The sequence below is a fragment of the Sminthopsis crassicaudata genome, chromosome 4 (genome assembly GCF_048593235.1).
Source record: "Sminthopsis crassicaudata isolate SCR6 chromosome 4, ASM4859323v1, whole genome shotgun sequence".
Taxonomy (NCBI): domain Eukaryota; kingdom Metazoa; phylum Chordata; class Mammalia; order Dasyuromorphia; family Dasyuridae; genus Sminthopsis; species Sminthopsis crassicaudata.
Window position 1 is genome coordinate 64,549,448 of NC_133620.1, and position 19,945 is coordinate 64,569,392.

Genomic DNA, 19,945 nt, shown 5'->3' on the forward strand with positions numbered 1-19,945 from the left:
TTGCTTCCTTCCTTGCAATCTGTCCAAGTCCTTAAACATTTTTCATTTGATTCTAGATATTTTCTCCTCACTTTCATTCTTTCACAGCAAACTCATAAACAAGCTTTCTTTTATCTTTTCTTCTATTTTTCTCACCTTGCCCATCACTTCTGACCTTCCCTCATTCTGTCCCACCCTCCCACTGAAACTACTCTTTATAAGGTTCTCATTAATTTATTGCTAAATCTAATGATCTATTCTTAGTCCTTCTTTTTCTTTTTTTGATCAGTATATTTTTGTTTTATTCTAGTTTTAGCCTCATTATCTATGCTACTACAAATAAGTTAAAACCTTTTGGGACTTTATCTTTCCTATCTATAGCAAACTGATATAGATTATAAATACATTATACATGTACAATCATGTTAAACATATCTCTACATTAGTCATGTTGTGAAAGAAGAATCAGAACAACAAAAAAAAAACACCATGAGAAAGAAAAAAAAGTGAAAATAGTATGCTTTGCTATGCATTCAGACAATAGTTCTTTTTCTCAACATGAATACCATTTTTCCATCATGAATCTTTTGAGAATGTCTTGGATTATTGTATTTCTGAAAAGAGTTAAGTTTATTATAGTTGATCATTGCACAATGTTGTTACTGTGTACAGTGTTCTCCTTTTTCTGCTCATTTCACTCAGTATCAGTTCATGTAATTCTTTCCAGATTTTTCTGAAATATTCATTCTCATATATAATAATATTTCATTACATTCATATACCACATCTTGTTTTATGTGCATCCTCTCAATTTCCAATTTTTCCCATCACAAAAAGAAGTTCTATAAATATTTGGTCCCCCAACACCTTTTTTAATGATCTCTTTGGGATACAGATATGGTAATATATTGCTGTATTTCAGGGTGTGCACAGTTTTATAACTCATTTGGTATAATTCCAAGTTGCTCTCCAGAATGGTTGGATCAGTTCACACTTCACCAACAATGCATTAGTGTTCCAATTTTCCCACATCTTCGCCATTGTTTTTCATTTTTTTTATATCATATCATCCAATTTGATAAGTATGAGGTGGTTACCACAGAAATGTTTTAACTTGCATTTCTCTGATCAATTGATTTAGAGCATTTTTTTTCACCTGAGTCTAGATAGTTTTAATTTTTAGCCAATTTTTAAAATCTCTTTGCAGCATTTAACTCTGTTGACCGCTCCTATACTCTGAATGAGAAAGCTAAGTGGCATAGTAGAGAGAATCCATGCCTGGAGTTGGGAAGACTCATCTTTGTGAGTTCAAATCTGACCTCAGACACTTACCAGTTGCATCAGTCTGACCAAGTTGCTTAACCCTGTTTGCCTCTGTTCTTCATCTGTAAAAATAAGCTGGAGGAGGAAATGGCAAACCACTTTAGTATCCTTGCCAAGGAAACCCCCAAATTGGGTCAAAAGAATGGTCATGACTGAAACAACTGAACAACAAAGAAAATCCTCCTAAATATCTTCTTTTTTTCTGGGTTTTCATAACTCTGCTCTCTCATTGTTTTTCTATCCATCTAATAAGATCATATGTATCCTATTCTCTATGTGTGGGTCATACCTATTCATAATAGCTAATTTATAGCATCTAATATATGGTAAGTACTGTACTAAGCAGTTCTTATCTTATTTGATCTCCACAATAATCTGGCAGTTGGGCACTTTGTTATTCCTTTTCACAGATGAAGTAACTGATGTAGAAGTTAAGGGACTTGCCCATCAGTGAGCTAGTAAGCACCTGCCATGGGATTTAAATTCACGTCTTTCTGAACCAATACTTGACCTGAAACCAGGTGCCCTATCTACTGTGACACTTAGCTGCTCATAAAGGATTATCCTTACTTCTTCTTCCTCTTCTCTCCTACACCAAAGCTTCAATTTAATGTCTATTTGTTGTGTGGATTGTTTTCTAACCTGTTGTGTTACATAAGGTGGCAGGGTTAGGAGTTACTGGACAGACACTGTGTGACTCTTTCCTGAGCATGTTCTGACCATTCTGTTCTCTACAGAACTGATCCCTAGTTTATGTACTCTTTCCCACTCTCCTATTCCCACAGGGCTTATATGAGTGTGAAGGAGCTGAAAGAAACTTTACAACTGAACAGCACCCACTTTCTCAATGTCTACTTTGCCAGTTCAGTACGGGAGGATCTGGCAGGTGCTGCTACTTGGCCTTGGGACAAAGAAGCCATCAGCCACCTTGGTGAGTGAGACATAAGAAATTATACTCTAAAGAAAAGCTAGAGGCCTTGATTTAACTTGAAGGTGCCCTCTTTTATGTTCCATTACATTAGAGGAAGTGTTATGAAGGGATGGCATGTAGACAAAGGATGAATAATTAATTCAATAGTTGTTTTTATTATTCACTGACTTTTTCCTTTGGCCTTTTCTAAGGCTAACTCAAGGAGTGTTATACTTTCAAATTGGTTTTTACAGGAGATAAATCAGAGTTATTGGACTAAATAGTGGTGAAATGTACAGTGTGTTCTAGACATAATTGAGAAAGGAGATGGAAATAAACCACTGGAATTGTTGGCATCAGCCCAAGATTTTTGAAAGACCTTAGGATGGGGAAACTGTGAAACCATTGGCCAAAATGCATAACCTCAATTTATAAATGACTTCTATGCCAAGAGAAAGGTAACTTGCCAATATGACTACCATTTAGAGGAAGGCCCTTCTAGAGATCCTGGGAATCAGAGACTGATGGGTCTATCATTAAACTGGTACAAAATAAATAATCAAGGATAAGAACAACATATATGTAGATATAATTCACTGAGAAAGGTAAAATTATTTCTGCAAGAGAAATAGTTACTGAATAGTATTTATTATATATTTATATTATATATATATTTATTTTATTATATTTATTATAATTATAACAATAATAGCACAAATATAGCACTTAATAATTTATAAAACACCATCAATCAATAACCATTTACCAACTGCCTATAATGAGTTAGGCTCTCTACTTAAAAAAGGAGAAAGCAAAAAAGCAAGACAATTCTTGTCTCCAAAGAGTTTACATTTTATTTGATGGATACAATAAGTAAACATAGGATATGCATACAAATACATAAATACACATATATGTATATGTATATATACACATTATACCTCAAATACATAAATACATATACATACAAATGTACTTTTTCACACACACACACACACACACACATACACACACATATACATCTCCAGAGGCTAGTAGAAACACTGGTAAAAAAAAAAAAAAAAAAAAAAAAAAAAGTTATTAACTTTCGTTCTGTTGGGCCTTTTATGTCTCAGCTAGCAAGGAAACCAAAGGATCTCCACACTCTCTTAAAGTACCAGCTCAGTCTATATTAAACAAATGTTGCTCTGATCAAAAAGAATAAAATCATATTTTTAGAACCAGAAGATAATTTAGAAGACATCTCATTTTATGCCATTGTGTTACGGAGGAAGAAAAATAGGCCCAAAGAGATTAGATGATTTGAGTCAAGTCCCATAATAGTAAGTGAAAGACTTGGTTGTCTGAGTCTTAAATCAACAGTTTTTTTGTTGGTTTGTGCTAAACTAAGAAATTATGCTACTCTAGGGTGGCAATATGATATAGTGCTAACACTCCTGGCTTTGTGGTTAAAAGAACTAGGTTTGAAATCTTGCTCTGTTCTTAAAAATAAAAAAGGAAGAAGAGGAAAAAAATCAGCAAAATTGGTCAATATATAGAAAAAAAAAATCTAATAATATAAATGTACTTAGAAGAGTTATCTCTATGGTAGATTCGTGATAACAGGACCTGGAGAGAATCTTCCTGAAAGTCCATATGCATCAGTACTTGGCAGTATAGTGAAAAGAATTCAGTATTTAGAGCCAGAAAACTTGGATTAATAATTCAGTGCTGCCATAATACTTACTTCTTGTGTGGCAACAGGAAATCATTTAACCTTCTCTGGCCCCACGTTCCTCATCTGTAAAATGGTGTTGGAATAAATGATCTCCACAATTTCTATAGTTTCAAAGCTTTGATTATACTCCTAACAGATGATGGATGAAGAAAATTGGACAGTGTTGTTAACATATGCTAGATTGTCAGGAGCAAGGTGATCTGCCAAATAGTTCTGAAGATCCTTACACAATCTCTTTTTGAAATTCCCCATTATAAATTTCTTTCTTCTAGTTCCAAATACCTCTCAACTGATACAACTAATTCATGTAATCTAGCATAGGCTCTCATACCTTAGTCACATTGTTTAAGGTTGAAACTAGCATTATAGCATCTTATTTCCTATGAAGATACCTAAATATAAAATGAAAATTCATATTAGAATATTGATAGGGGCCTAGCAAAGGATCTCTGTCCTCCATTATGGGCCCTTACCAATTTTGACTTCTCCCAATTTTCTAATCATAAAATCAGGCCTGATTTCTTGAAAAGACATGGGGTAATGTCTAATACAAAAGACAAGCTGGCACTAATCCTAGAAAGTTTAGTTTCTTCTAGTTATACCCCAAAATGGACAAGGGTATTATCGCTAATTCCAGAGGAGTATTCTACAATGGATGGGGTTGTAAATATCCTGTGAACAGAGTGTATTTTAAAATAAAATGATACCATGATATTTGTTTGCTAAAAATATGACCCTGGGCAAGAAAACAAAACTCTGTCTGCCTGGGTTCCCTTGACTATAAAATGGAGATGATATAATAGAACTTATAGTGTAGTGTTGTGTGGATCAAATGAGATAATATTTGTAAAACAGTTAATGCAATGCCCAGCATATAGTTGAGACTTAATAAATCCTTCCATTTCATATCATCTTCACTTTAAAATATACTTTTCTCTTCTTTTCTACCTGGTAAACTCTTCCTAGTAACTAAGAAGAAAGAGAGAAACACAAGTTAAACAATTTAAATCAAACACATGGCAGTATGTGCAAAGTTATAGACCCATAATCCTCTATCAACACAAAACAGGAAGGATATATATTTCTCATTTCTTCTCTGGAAATAAAATTGATTATTATCACTATACAGCATTGTGCTTCATTTGTGTGTGTGTGTGTGTGTTTCTCAATCTATATTGTTGTAGTCATTGTGCATAGTTTTTTTGATTCTACTTACTTAACTGTACATCAGTTCATCTGTCTTTCCCTACTTCTTTGAATTCTAGTTCATTGTTTCTTTAGTTGCACTGAGAGCCCTTAACATTCATGAACCACAGTTTGTTTAGCCATTCACTAGGCAATGGATAACTACTTTGTTTCCAGTTCCTTGCTAACACAAAAAGTGCTGTTTTGAATATTTTTGAATATGCAAGAATTTCTTTCAGTCTTTGACTTCCTTGGACAATGTTCCTAACAGTAAAATTTCTGTTAAAAGATCAAAGACAAATTAGCAACTTTAAAAGCATAATTTCAAGTTGTTCTCCAGAATAATTAGACCAATTCAATTCTGTATTTTTGGGACTGAGTATTGTTGATGAGTAAGCTTGAACTACTATAATTGCTGTCCAGGTGCTGAACAACCCTAACCAAATAAATCAATGTGATTTGTGAGAAGAGCCCTTTTCCAGTTGGGTACTAACTCTTTCTAATAACTGGGACCAGAGACAGATGGGGCTGACAAAAATTGAAGAAGCAGTAAGAGACTGGATCAGATGTCACAGTGACATTCTTATTTCTTACTGCTCTAGTATAGGATAAGTGCATGAGCTCTATATCTAAATGAAGCATAATTCTTTAAAGTTTGCAAAATTCTTGTTACCAACACTGACATTGATTGACGTGTCAATCAATAATCAAATCAATTTAATAAACATTTATTAAATACCTACTGCATGTCACAAAACATACAAAAATCATTTCTTCAAGGAGATAACAATCTAATGGATTATTTATTGAGTATTACTATGAGCCAAACTAGGCAGTTGGATAGTCCAGTGGGTAGACTGCTGCAACCTAGAGTCAGGAAGTCTTATCTTCCATTTAAAACATTTACTAGTTATGTGACCTGGATAAGCATTTAACTCATTTGTCTCAATTTCTTCATCTATAAATGAGCTGGAGAAAGAAAGAGCAAGTCATTTCAATATCTTTAAAAAAAAAAAAGAATTATGAAGACTCAATATGACTGAAAATAGCTAAACTGCAATATGTGGCAGGAACTGAGCTAGGCATTGGGAATTTAAAGGCAGAAGTGAAAGAAGCTCTATCCTCAAGGAACTTATATTCAAATGGGGAGATAACATGCAACTGTAAAATTATTTGTGCGTATGTTTGCATACACACATATCTGTGTAGGTGTGTATAATGGATACACAGCAACAATGGGACAGAAAACTATTAGCTTGGGCAACCAAGAAATATACACACATAAAGCTCTTGAGCTTTGAGCTAATTTTTTTTAATTAAAGTTTTTTTTTTTCAAAACATATGCATGGATAATTCTTCGACATTAACCTTTGTAAAACCTTGTGTTCCAACTTTCCCCTTTTCCCCACCCTCTCCCCTAAATGGCAAGTAGTCCAATATATGTGAAACATGGTAGAAATATATGTTAAACCCAATAGAAGCATACACATTTATACATTTGTCTTGCTGCACAAGAAAAATCAAATCAAACCAGAAAAAATAAGAAAGAAACTAAATGCAAGCAAACAACAACAAAAAGAATGAAAACACTATGTTATGAACCACACTCACTTTCCACAGTCCTCTCTCTCTGGGTGTAGCTAGCTCTTTTCATCACAAGATCATTGGAGCTGCTCTGAATCATTTCATTGTTGAAGAGAGCCCAGCCCATCTTGAGTTGAATTCTAAAGGAAATTAAAGATTCTGAAAAGGAAAGTTAGGAAGGATGTACATTTTAAGGCCTGAGGGATAGGAAATGGAAGGATATAGAGATGAAAAATGCAATATCAAGGTAAGATATCCATAAGAAGGCCAGTTTGGCTCCAGTGTGAAAAAGAGAAGATTCTAGACAAAGATACTTGGTATTATTCTGTCTCTTGTTCTGTAGCTTTCTCTCCATCTAGTATTCTTTTCTTTTCTCACACAATCTTTTCATTTCAATTAACATAGTACAACATACCCATCATTTTTCCTACTACTTCTTGGTGGCTTTAATCTTCTGTGTGCCAAGGCTGATGTCATTTATTTTCTATAATTGACTATGTTCTAGTAATTAGCCTATATTATATCACTGAATACACTTGCAAGCAAATGCTCTTTTTTTTGTCTAATATCCATTAGAATTGATAGTTGTGAAGTAATTTTTCTTCATTTTGCTTTTAGCATTGAAATTGGTAGCTTAATATAAGCAACTCTGTTTCTCAGACTGATAATATTCTATGCTTCTAATGTTTTACCTACCAAGTGCTTTATCAGCTTGAAAATGTTTGACCACCAAATATCTTTTCTTTTAAAAAAAATAGATTTTATTGATGCTTTAAAATAGCATCTAATTTTTTCCTTTATATCCCTCTACTTTCTGAGAGGATATTCCTTATAACAAAGCTTAAAAAAAGATGAAAAAAATTCATCACAACTGATTAATGTATTGAAAAAAAATCAGATACACTGTAAGCTTCCACACCTATAGGTTATCTAGCTTCACACATCCACAAAAAAATTAGCTGGAAGTATCTTCTTCTATCTGTTTTTTGGGCTCAAGCATGATCTTCATAATTTTGCAACGTATACAGGTCCTTACTTTTTAATGCTTATAACTTGAAAAAGAAAACAAAATAAAGCCTTGATAGGATCTCCTTGTTCTACTTGCCCCATGCTCTATCAATTCCTACCTTTCTTCTTGAAAAATGCCAAGGACAAGGAAAAAGTTCCCTGGAGCCTCGTGGCCAAGAGAAACGAGAAGTTCTGGAAGTTCTGTAGGACCATTGGAAGCCCTTTTGGAATTGATCATTTGCATTATTGGGGATAAGTGGGGAAGCTACCAAGTGCAGTGCTAAAAGAAACATTTACTTCACATATACCACTGTTATTGAGCATAACTGACCAAAAGAGCTTTCTCTCAGGATATGATTCCTTTCTCATATTGTTTTGAAAAAAAATTGTTTTGGATGAAAGGAAGATAAAGATAAAAACTTGATTCTTTTTTTTTCCTGAGGCAATTGGGGTTAAATGATTTACCCAGAGTCACACAGCTAGGAAGTATTAAGTATCTGAGGTCAGATTTGAACTCAGGTCCCTCTGACTTCAGTGTTGTCACTTTATCCACTGTACCACCTCATTGCCCCTTGATTCTTTTACATAGTAGGCAGCTTAACTCCCACAGGGATGGCTACTCACTTTTCCCAGTTATTTCAGAAGCAGGCCAAAGTGGCAGAACTGAGAGAAAGGAGAAGAGAAAAACCCTGTCTCCTAAATCTACCTGTCATGAAAATTTGGGCACAGAAAATTTTGGAGACTACTAGCTAAAATTACTTTTAAACAATTTCATAATGGCATTTTAAAACTTTTAAGGTGAAATATGATATGTCCATAAAATGAAGGTCAAGGTTTGGTTCATAGGTGCCTGAGTAATAACTTCCAGTGACTTGCTTAAACTTTAAATTGGGAAATATAAAGGACATTGCCAGAAGAGAGAGAGGGAGAGAGAGAAGGAAAGTGGGAGAGGGAAAGAGAGAGAAAGAGAGAGACAGAGACACACACAGAAAAAGAGAGACAGAGAGAGACAGAGACAGAGACAGAGAGAGAGACAGAGAGAGAGAGAGAGAGAGAGAGAGAGAGAGAGAGAGAGAGAGAGAGACAGAGAGACAGAGAGACAGAGAGACAGAGAGACAGAGAGAGAGGGGGGGAGAGAAGAAGAAGAAGAAGAAGAAGAAGAAGAAGAAGAAGAAGAAGAAGAAGAAGAAGAAGAAGAAGAAGAAGAAGAAGAAGAAGAAGAAGAAGAAGAAGAAGAAGAAGAAGAAGAAGAAGAAGAAGAAGAAGAAGAAGAAGAAGAAGAAGAAAAGAGACAGAAAGAGAGACAGACAGAGAGAGAGAGAGAGAGAGAGAGAGAGAGAGAGAGAGAGAGAGAGAGAGAGAGAGAGAGAGAGAGAGGAAAAAGAGAGAGAACATGTATGCATTCCCTCTTTCCCCAAGATGCTTACATTTGAATGGAGAAGATAACATGTAAATAACTAGGTACAAAGATATATGTAGTATAGATGAAAGAAATCTCCATGAGAAGGTACTAAATTATCCTTGATGCAGAGAGGAAAAAATTGGGATAAAACTTGAGAAAGGACAGTAGATACGTAGTGAGTAAAGAGTATTTGGCATGAAGCAGTGTGAGTGGGAGGTGGATAGAGATTCATAGAGATGAGAAGGTTTGTGCTAGTGGTGGGAGATCTTGGATCTCCCCTAGTTGTTGCATTTCATTGTGACTTACAGAAGGATGGCATAAGGGATCCTTATGTTACTGTCAGCCTGGATCATGTTTTGTGCTGCTCACCAGCTCACCAAAGAGCACATGATGGTAACTCTGTAATAGCATATCCCATCTATTACTTCTTAGCTGAATTCTATCAACTGACCTTGCTCCTGGTTCTTTTTCCGGACAAAGTTATGTGAGAGTAAGAGTGGGTAATTGAATAAGAGCATCACTTAGAATGCCAGTCTGTCCCTGCACATACAGATATTTCTGGCAGCCTCAGATCAAGAGAAAAGGAAGGTTAGGCCACTCAGTACTAAGGATAGCCCCACTGATTCAGGATTAGGAAATAGTGGCATAGGTAGAAATTCTTTTTATTTACTTTCCATGTATTTTGTGTTTAATTTTGTGTACATACATGCTTCTCAAAGCATATTAACTTCTTGAGAGCAAAAATTATTTCCTTTATTTGCATTTTTTATCCTTAAATTACTAATATCAAACTTAGAGATTGATACATAAATGTATACTTATAAAGTGCTTGTTGAATAGTTAGGTAGAATTAGTTGGATTAGTAGAATTAAACTTGATGTACAATTTTTAATGGTTTAATGTTAAGGTTTCCAGTGAAGTTATCTTGTACTTACCCTTATGTTTTATGAAATTTGTATCAGGATAAAAAATTGTATTTGGATAAATTATAGATGGCATGTTCATTAAGTCTGCAGATAACAAAAAACTGGAAGTAGATAATGGTTAGAATCCAGAAGGACCTTGACAAGACAGACCATTCCATTAAATCTAATAAGATAGAATTCAGTTGGGATAAATGTAAAACGTTGAACTTTTTCCAGAAAAATAAAACATTGCAAGAGATGAGATTTGGGGGTCTGTCTCTGTCTCTGCCACCTGTTCTGTTTGTCCTGGTGTCCAAATTTTCTTCTCTATTTTTAGACTTCTTTCCCTTTCTCAGGGATGCCTTTGTATATAAGCAATAACTGAAGGTCAATAACTTTACAAAACAGCTTAGGGCTAGTGGGGACATCTTTGTCACATTGGATTTGCAAGTAGAGAGACCTGGATTTATATTCATCTTTGGACACTTGTACTGGCTGGGTGATTTAGAGCAAGTCACTATATCTATAAAGTTCAGTGTCTTCATCTCTTAAATGGAGAGAATACTGAAAGAACTCACTTTCACAGATTTGTTATATGGTTTAAGTTAGATAATGTATGGGAAGTTCTTTGCAATGTCAATGATAGTTATTATTATTGTCATCAAGATTTTACTATTATGGCAAACCCCTTTTTAACAGCTTTAGCTTGCCCTTTTCCTTCCAGGGTACATAGGGAGAAAAATGAAAAATGGTTCCTGATCTAAGGCAACCCTGATAAGAACATAAGCTTCTTTAAGACAAGGGCTGTCTCATTGCTGTATTTATATCCCCAATGCCTCACATAAGGGCTGCCTCATAGAAAGCCCTTAATAAATACACATTGATTGATTGTTTTATAGTGGATAAAGAATACTGAGAAAAATAGTGTTCATGTATATCTTCCTAGCAAGGCCTTTTCACTCAATTTCTGATATAAAAAAGCTTATCATTGATCTACTAATTTATTTCTGATGAAAGGAGAAGGGGTACACTTATTCTTTCATTATGTATTGACTTTTTTTTCCAGATCTCGATTATGTCATCCAAAATGCTAGTAATACTCAAATCTTTGCTTCATTTTGCAAATCATAAAAACATTCCATCTGTTTCTTTTTTTTCAATTGGTGACAAAAACAAAAAAGTTAATAGGATAGGTAAAACCCAAAAGAGTAGCAGGTAAACTTGACTGCTCTACTAATACAAGAGATGTTAAAGAAAAATATTCTTGATCTCTTGAACTTGTAATTCTTACCTCATATTTCTACTTACCGCATAGTTAACTACCCTACTAGCCTAGTCATGCATTCCAGGCTGTTATGCACTCCACACGTAGGGTACCAACATCACAATTCCCTTTTTCCATGTTATCTTCCCACTGGCATCAATTCTCCCCCTATCCCACCTTCCTTGACACAGAAAATATTCTGGGGACTCACATCATAGGATAAGTACAGAAGCAAGGAAATTAACTGAAGAAATCAGCAATGATAAAGGATTTTCCTAACTGTCGTGATTCCTGGCCACATTGGTTCTTTAAGTTGCTCTTCCATACTCTCTTAATCACTGCCCATCTGCCTTCCATTTTCATTACATCCTTTATAATCATTCTCTATTGTGGTTCAGCGTAAAGACAATGGGATTTAGAGCCCAAGAAATTTAGTAAAAATTCAAATTCTACTACATGTTGCCTGTGTAGGCCTGGGCAAATCACTTTACTTCTTTGAGCTTCAGTTTTCTTACTGATAAAGTGAAGAAGCCTTTCTGATCTCACATTGCTCTATATCTACTATCTTAGAAAAGGTTTTCTCTCATGAAACACATAGTCTACCTCTACGTATACAGCATTTTCTTGGTCTACCAGTTAAGCAACCTTATAAAAAGAAATGACATTATTCTGATATTACAGCTGAGTCATATTCATTTTAGCAACAACTACTTTCTTTGTGTAATGTTCCTTAATAATTTTTATAATAATATATTCTCCAATTTTCTAGAAATTGAAGTCAGACTCATTGGACTAGGTACTTGGAGACTATATTCTTTCTTTTTGGGGGATAAATAAACAAATCTATCCTTTTCCTGTTCTGTGGTACATCATCCATTCTTCCTGATATTATGAAGCTAATTGACAGTTTGTCAGTGATGAAATCTGACAAGTCTTTCATTACAATAAGAGGTAGTATAATTGGGATTGTTGATTTCCACTCATCAAGGGGAACTTGGTGCTTTTTTATTCATATGATTCATTTCAAGGAATCATTCCCTCATCTGAATTTCTATAACATTATTTATACTCTCTCCATGTCTCATACTATCAAGTACCTTTTTCTACTTATTTCTATATTATTTCCCCAAAAAACTCTGTCGGTTTCAGGAAAGTAATGACTGTCATTATTCTTTGTATTCTTTGTATTTCTCCGAATGCTCAGCATTGATCTTTATGATTAGTAGATAATCAAAACATTTTTGAATGAGTTGTTTAAATATTATGCTTGGGCAAATCATTCCTAACCCAGTATAGTCAACTCTAATCTTTTTTCTGAACTCTAGGCCCCTATTTCCCATTGCTTTCTGGATATCTCTACTTGGTTGTCCTATTGGCAAGTTAAACTCAATGTTATGTGATCTATTCCTTTTCCAAATTATCTATTTTAGTTTAGTTTAGTGGGAACTATCCTTTATTCTTCCCTCTTTCTCCATTTCCAAGCCTAATCAGTGGCCATCAATAATTGTTTCCACCAATATAGTACCTTTTGAATTTGTGCTCCTTTCTTCCCCTACTAATTCAGCATGATAACATTCCTCCTGTACTGTGGCAATAGCCTTCTAATTTGTCTCATTGACTCATCTCTCTCCACTGTTCCATTGCTGACATAGTTGTCAATGGAATAAAATTAAGAGAGACATCTGCACAGGACACTTTCTTGTTCAAAGACTTTCAGTGGCTTTTTATTTCCTCTAAACTTTTAATATCTTATATATTCTAGTTCCTATGTATCTTTTCCAACCTGATTTCATGTTACTTCTCTTACATTTTAAGTTCCAGCCACTAGGCCAAACACTTTCTATGTCCCACTTTCAGGCATTTTTACAAGCCTAGAATATACTTCAGCTCAATTTTTCAGAATAGTCATTGTTTGTCAGATGATATTTCTTTCATGATGCCTTTTCTGATCGATCCACTCAGAGTTCTTTTCATTTATGATAGTTCTTATTTCATTTCATTTGATCTTGACCTATTCCCCCTCTTTAACTGTTACATTTTACATGCATGTTGTATTTCCCAGTATGTCCTAGTACAGGGACAATTCTGCTTCTTTATCTTTACATACCTAGCACCTAACTCAATGCCTGACTGATGCTTAACAACTTTTGTTCAATTTAGTTCAATTAATAAATGCATGTGCAAATGGATTAGGATAAGCTCTAACTGTATTTCTTGACTTCAGTGATTCTTATTTCAGAATTAACAGTAGGGAAGATCAAAAGATTGTAGTCTACTCAGTGCCCTTAAATTTGCTCATTTGTTTAACAAGACTCAATACACAACCATAGGATGCCAAAGCCCAGTTTACCTTTAGAAGAATGAAAGGTTACTAGATAGTAGAAAATCTAGATTGCATTCTCCTCAAGGTTAAGAACAATATCTTTAGTGATTATGATGAGGAAATAGGGGTTTTATAAGGTCATCTCAAATTTATTGAATAATTAATGTGAAAAATATGTTTTTTGGAGGGCATCCCCCTTGACGGAAAAATTAGAGTTTGACAAACATTCTCTCTACCCTTTTTACCTTTGGATCTGTACCTTTGCTCCTAGAAAGTAATTTTCAGATTCTTCCTTAAAGACAGAAATATTCCATTAAGTGTAGCATAAGTGAAATGACTGGTTCAACAGATGGAAGGGCCAACAGAATCATCTTTTTCTGGGGTTTTAGTATCCATTTATTATTTATTATCATTGTTTAGAGCTTTCTCATTCCTTTTTAAGTTTTTGCATTCATTTCTCTTTTTAGTTTTTGGGCAACAACTCTTGTTGCCTCACTCAGACTTGTTTTTGGCTTGAAAGACTTTTTTTTTTTTTTTACTGTTTTTATTATAACTTTAAAATTTTTCTGAGCTATGAATGTGCTTTTCCTGTCTGATCTCTCCTTCTATGTGTATGTTTGTGAATGTGCTCTCGTATGTTTATGACTGAATGTGTGTTTCTTTAGTAATGAACTCACTACTTTTTAACAGTTCAGGTTTTATAATTGTAAGCATACACAGAGAGGAAGAGAGATTGTAAGGGAGATTAGGCTTTTGGAATCATTAACCTATAAAAGCAAATGGAGATTGATTTTTATTGATTATGAGATAAAGAATGGGGTTTTATATATATATGTATATTATATATATATATGTATATATATACATATATATACACACAAATGTGTAAATGCATATACATGTGTATATAAATATATATATATATATATAGATCTATATGTATTTATCTAGAGGGAGGGGGGAAAAGGTAGACAGAGAGACAGACAGAGAAAGAGATTAGACACAAAAGACTATAGAGAAGAGGAGAGGAAATAGTAAATATGTGTAGGGGACCCTATTGTGTAATTTTTTACTTTCAATACACATGACTTTTTTGTTGGTAACAATTGTAGCTATAGAAACATTCAGGACTCAATTACTCTGGTGCTTAGGTCAGCTCATTGGAAGAAGACATAATCTAGGATGGTTGAAAACCCACATTATTATGATTTTTCTGCTTCTTGCTTTCCATGAAACTTTTTTGACAAAGAAATTCTTTTGAGAAGGTCCTGGAATTCTTTCATAGGACAATATCCTTAGAATAACAAATAACACATTTCCAACCCAAACTATTATTTTCCAAGGTTGACCAGAAGACCAGAGCTCTAAGGTTCTTTTTTGACAACTTATGTTTTCTTTTACCTTGTTCTCTTTTTGTACTACCCTTTATTTCCTTCATTCTTGGAATACTCTATTTCTAAGTATCCCATTTTCCTGGTATATTCTCTGGTGATTACAAATCACATGCCTCTTTCCTGTACAAATGGTGGAGATTACCAGAGGGATTTTAAAGCTTGATTGGAAATAATCAAGGTTGAATTGTCCAGAGGGCAAGCTGGTTGCTGAGTTGCAAGGCAGAGAAGGAAATTTGGTGTTGGATTTTGTAGTCAGAGGAGTTGAATTTAAAGCTCTCCTCCATTACTTACAAATTGTATATCTTGGGTAAATAACTTTAGCATTTCTGGACCTCATTTTTCTCATCTGTTATAAGAAGCAGTGGAACTTGATGACTCTTTCAGGTATAAATCAATAGTCCCGTATGCTGTATGGTGAGGCAAGCCCCACTCTCTTGGAAATGGGTGGGTCTTTAAAGTGAAGAACCACTTGTCTTCTGGGTTTGAACTGCTTCCTAATAATGGAGAAAAGAGACAGAAAGACAGATATATATAGTGACACATGGCACTTAAAATAAGACTTGCTAAATGAAACTGGGAGAGAACCATCTGGTCTCCGAATCTGGCTCTTCTAAGACACATTTTGAGATTGTTGTTAGAAGTGCTGAAAGTCTAATTGTTTGTGGAATGTGATAATGATGATGGCTTTGGGCATGGTACTGGAAAAAGGGAGTGATAAACACTACTCAAGACACTGATTGACATCTTCCTGCTTTCAAGGAACTTCAACTTTCCATCTAGAAGATGATTTTTAAATTGAGAATTGAATGAGGTTACTTGTTGTTTAGTTGTTTTAGTCATATATGAATCTGGATGACCTTGTTTGTTTATTCAGCAAATATACTGGAGTGGTTTGCCATATCCTTTTCCAACTCATTTTAGGGATAGGGATAGGGACATTGAGGCAAACAAAATTAAATGATTTGCCTAGAGTTATCATTAAACTTCATCTAATGAGCTAGTACTTGTCTCAGTTCAGATTTGAACTCAGGAAAAGGAGTCTTCCTTATTTCATTCCCAATATTCTCTCCATTACAACACAGAGCTGATCCAAGACGAGGTTGAGATTGTTTGAATTTTTAGAAGTTCTCAAAGTGGTGAATGGAGAAGTAAAATTTGGTTATTGAATGGACCTGAAGGAACAATGGATACGCATTGAGACATTTAAAAATATTCACCTTTCCTTTTTTGTTTTGAAACTTCACCATCATTGATTCTACTTTTTTAAATTATTAGTGGTCTCTGGAGAAGGAAAGTGAGCAAAAGGTTAAACTGTAATAGATTTAGAGCTGGAAAGATTCTTAGGAACCACCAGATCCCACCTTTACATTTTACAGATGAGGAAATTTATATACAGAGAGGTTAGATGACTTGTTCAGGGTCACACAGGAAGGAAAGAAACAAGCATTCATGAAATACTTACTATGTGCTATACATTGAATTAAGCTCTTTACACATAGGATCTCATTTGATCCTCAAATAACCCGGGGAGGCAGTTACTGTTATCATTCTCATTTTATAGCTGAGAAAACTGAGGCAAGCAGAAGTTAAGTGACATACCCACATACAAACTAATAAATGTCTCTAGTAGGATTTGAATTCAAGTCTCCCTGACTCTACGTGCAATGCTCTGTTGCCTGTAATATTCAGCTACCTCCCCATTACTCTCACTGGGATTCATAAAAAGTCTAATTATCTTTGTGGAAGCTAAAATTTAGCTACCAAAGTTTATCAGGAAATATTTTGCACTGGAGTAGGGAAGGAACTGGTTATTTGTTCTTTCAAGGATGCATCACATACCTTCTTCTCTTGCAGGTGGTGTGGTACTCAACCCAACCTATTATGGCATGCCTGGCCATACCAACATCATGATTCATGAAGTGGGACATGTTTTGGGGCTGTACCATGTCTTCAAAGGAGTCAGTGAAAGGGAATCTTGTGATGATCCCTGCAGGGAGACTATACCAACTATGGACACAGGGGACCTTTGTGCTGATACAGCTCCTACCCCCAAAAGTAAGCTCTGTCAAGACCCAGAACCTACTAATGACACCTGTGGCCAAAACCACTTCTCTGGAACACCATTCAACAACTACATGAGCTATACAGGTAATAGAAAATGACCAATACATTGCTATCTCTGTTTTCTTCCATGAACATATTGTTTGTCTGAATGTATTTTATGTCTCCTTAAAGGACTTGGAATACTATTGAAATGATGCAAGATTAATTTCAAGGGGAAATTGAAAGTTTTATTCCTGTGAATCTTGTAAAAGAGAATAAAATAAAATACTTGTCTATCCAAATTTATTAGGCTAGGACCTTTTGAGGTCTCCCCCACATTTCAGGATACAGTAATTTCATGTCTTCAATTGGTAATCACTAATTAACTGTCTATTGTGTGCAAGGTATTAAATATTTTTTCATTCTCTTTAAGCATAAAGTCTAAAACAAACTCGATGACATTTAAAGGGGTTAGAGATCCTTCTTATACTTAATGAATATCCTTTTTTTGTTTTTTTATAGTTCACTAAGGAAGAAATGAAGATTCTATTTAGATCAAGACTTGGTGTCTTTAAATGCATTTAAATTTTTTTATTTTAAAGTTCATCTATATATTGCAATAACTGCAATAGTTGAAGACTTTTATTTATTTATTTGTTTATTTATTTATAAGCACAAAACTTCTACTAGGTTAAGATCACTGGGAAGTCAGTTCAACCAACGCTTATTGCCCTTACTGAATGCAAGATGTTGTTCTAAGTGCTATGTATACATATTCTACCAAGAGACACTAAATGTACACAGATTGATAAATGTAAAATACTTTGAGAAAGGAGAAAGCACTAATGAATTAGAACATGGAAATATATTCAAAGAGACTATACCTGATGTTAACCTAAATGATTAAGAATGACAGAAATAGAGAAGGAATCCAGGGCATACATTGAGGATAGATTAATTCTTATAACTGAGATTATATTTGGGTACTCTTGACTTTTAGGTCAACTGTATTCTTTAGTTTCTTTTCCACTTAACCCCCATTTCCATATTGTAGCTTCATATTTACCTTAACATGAATGTTGTTCAATCAAATCTGATTCTTCCTGGTCCTATGGACCATACTGGTTTTCTTGGGATTTTCTTGGCAAAGTCATTGGAGGGGTTTGCCATTTCTTTCTTCAGTGAATGAAGGCAGAGGTTAAATGATCTGCCCCAAATCACACAACTAGTAATTGTCTTTGGTCACATTTGCACTTAGACCTTCCTGATTCCAGCTCCAGTGCTTTAGCCACTGAATCACTAACATAACTAACCAGCAAGATCATCCTTCCTCTTAGTATTCTTCCTTTGCACCCATAGTCTTAGACTAAGAATTGGCTTGAGGCAGTCCTCCTGATTGCCATAGTTATCTCTGGAGTAGGGGAAAATTTGCTTGGAAAGTCTTCTGTAGAAATAAATGGAAGGCAGACTTTTTCTTGTGAGTTTCAGGGGTCTTTTCTTAATGAACATAAAGACAAAATAGAATAAAAATAAAAACAAAACAAAAACAAACAAAAACCAGGAATGCTTCTCCTGTCATTTTTTGTCAGGTCTTATTTTTTCCTTCCAAAAATACTTCAACCAGACACTGGAGATGGCATTATAATCAAGCAGTTCTATAGAGAAAGATGGTGATCTGATCCCCTTTGCGACCCAGCAATATTTTTCTCACATAGTTCCATATTGACAAATCATGCAGTTAATAAATCCTACTCCTCCCTCCAGCCAACAAGTCTTGACAGTTGACAGAAGGAGGTTGGGCTCATGACTTGCACTTCTAGGAGAAACTCCAGGAAACTGTATTGCAGGTGGGGAAAAGGAGAAAATTTTGAAGTAGAGGAAATGTTTCAGCTGTAGTAATAATTCTCATGAACTATAACAGAAAATTCACTAAAGTAAGACACTTTCTTCTTCTATCAGTAGCATTGGTACTTATTTCTTGTCTCAAGTTCTTGGGACATCCCTCCCCTGCCCTGTCAGAGTTTCTGGGCAAGAAATAAGGTTTCTTCAGCATCACAACTGGTCACACATGGAAAAGCCATGTGCTGAAACACTGCCATCTTGTGGCCTCTTGAACATTTAACAATCCATTCAACCAATTTCTGAGCATGGGGGCTTTTGAATTTTATCTTCCTTTAGTGGAATCATTTGGGAATGGTTGCCTGCTTAATGTAGCAGGACTTATCTTTCCCAGCTTATTTTCTTTGTCTCCTTTTTATATTTCATTCACAGATGATGACTGCACTGATCACTTCACTCCAAACCAAGTAGCCCGCATGCATTGCTATTTGGATCTGGTGTATCAGCAATGGAGTGACAGCAAAAGACCCACCCCGATTCCCATTCCACCAGTGGTCATTGGACAGACCCAAGATTCCCTCACCATTCACTGGCTGCCTCCCATTAGTGGAGTTCTATATGAAAGGTGAGATTAGTGCTTGGGGGTAGGATGGAGAGAGCAGTTAGAAGAAGTATTATATAAGTTTTTCTTTTTATCCCCTGAGAATGGTGGGGAGTGAAGGTTTCTTGCATGTATGCACAGGGAAAACCCCAAAATGTACTAGTGAAAAATTAATGAGTCACATTAAAGAGCTCCAGGATACTCTCTTGACCCTTATTTTTGCTCCAGCCCCAGTTCTGACCTCATTTAGCAAAGTACTGGCCAGCTCACTACATGTGCTCATTTTTCTGGGAAGATGTCTGACAGGCATTTCTTTGGACACCCATATAGAAAATATCACATCTGGCAAGACACCTGCGGTTGTCCAGCAGTTGAGGAAGGTGTTGAAGATGAACTGGCAGACTCTGAAGTGTACTTGCCAATTGGCAGGCATTAGCCACTACCTTCTCAGTAAGGGAAATGGCCAGC

At 35.1% G+C, this 19,945-nt stretch overlaps 1 protein-coding gene across 2 annotated transcripts in view; it reads left to right on the forward strand.

Annotated features, from left to right (window-relative positions):
• The window catches only part of PAPPA2 (pappalysin 2), a 559,101-nt gene that overhangs the window by 285,832 nt on the left and 253,324 nt on the right, over positions 1-19,945 (forward strand). For both annotated transcript variants that reach the window (XM_074308442.1, XM_074308441.1), the window contains 3 exons: positions 2,088-2,233; positions 16,849-17,142; positions 19,309-19,501. In XM_074308442.1, the coding sequence (XP_074164543.1) occupies positions 2,088-2,233; positions 16,849-17,142; positions 19,309-19,501 (633 nt within the window). The remainder of the gene's footprint in view (positions 1-2,087; positions 2,234-16,848; positions 17,143-19,308; positions 19,502-19,945) is intronic.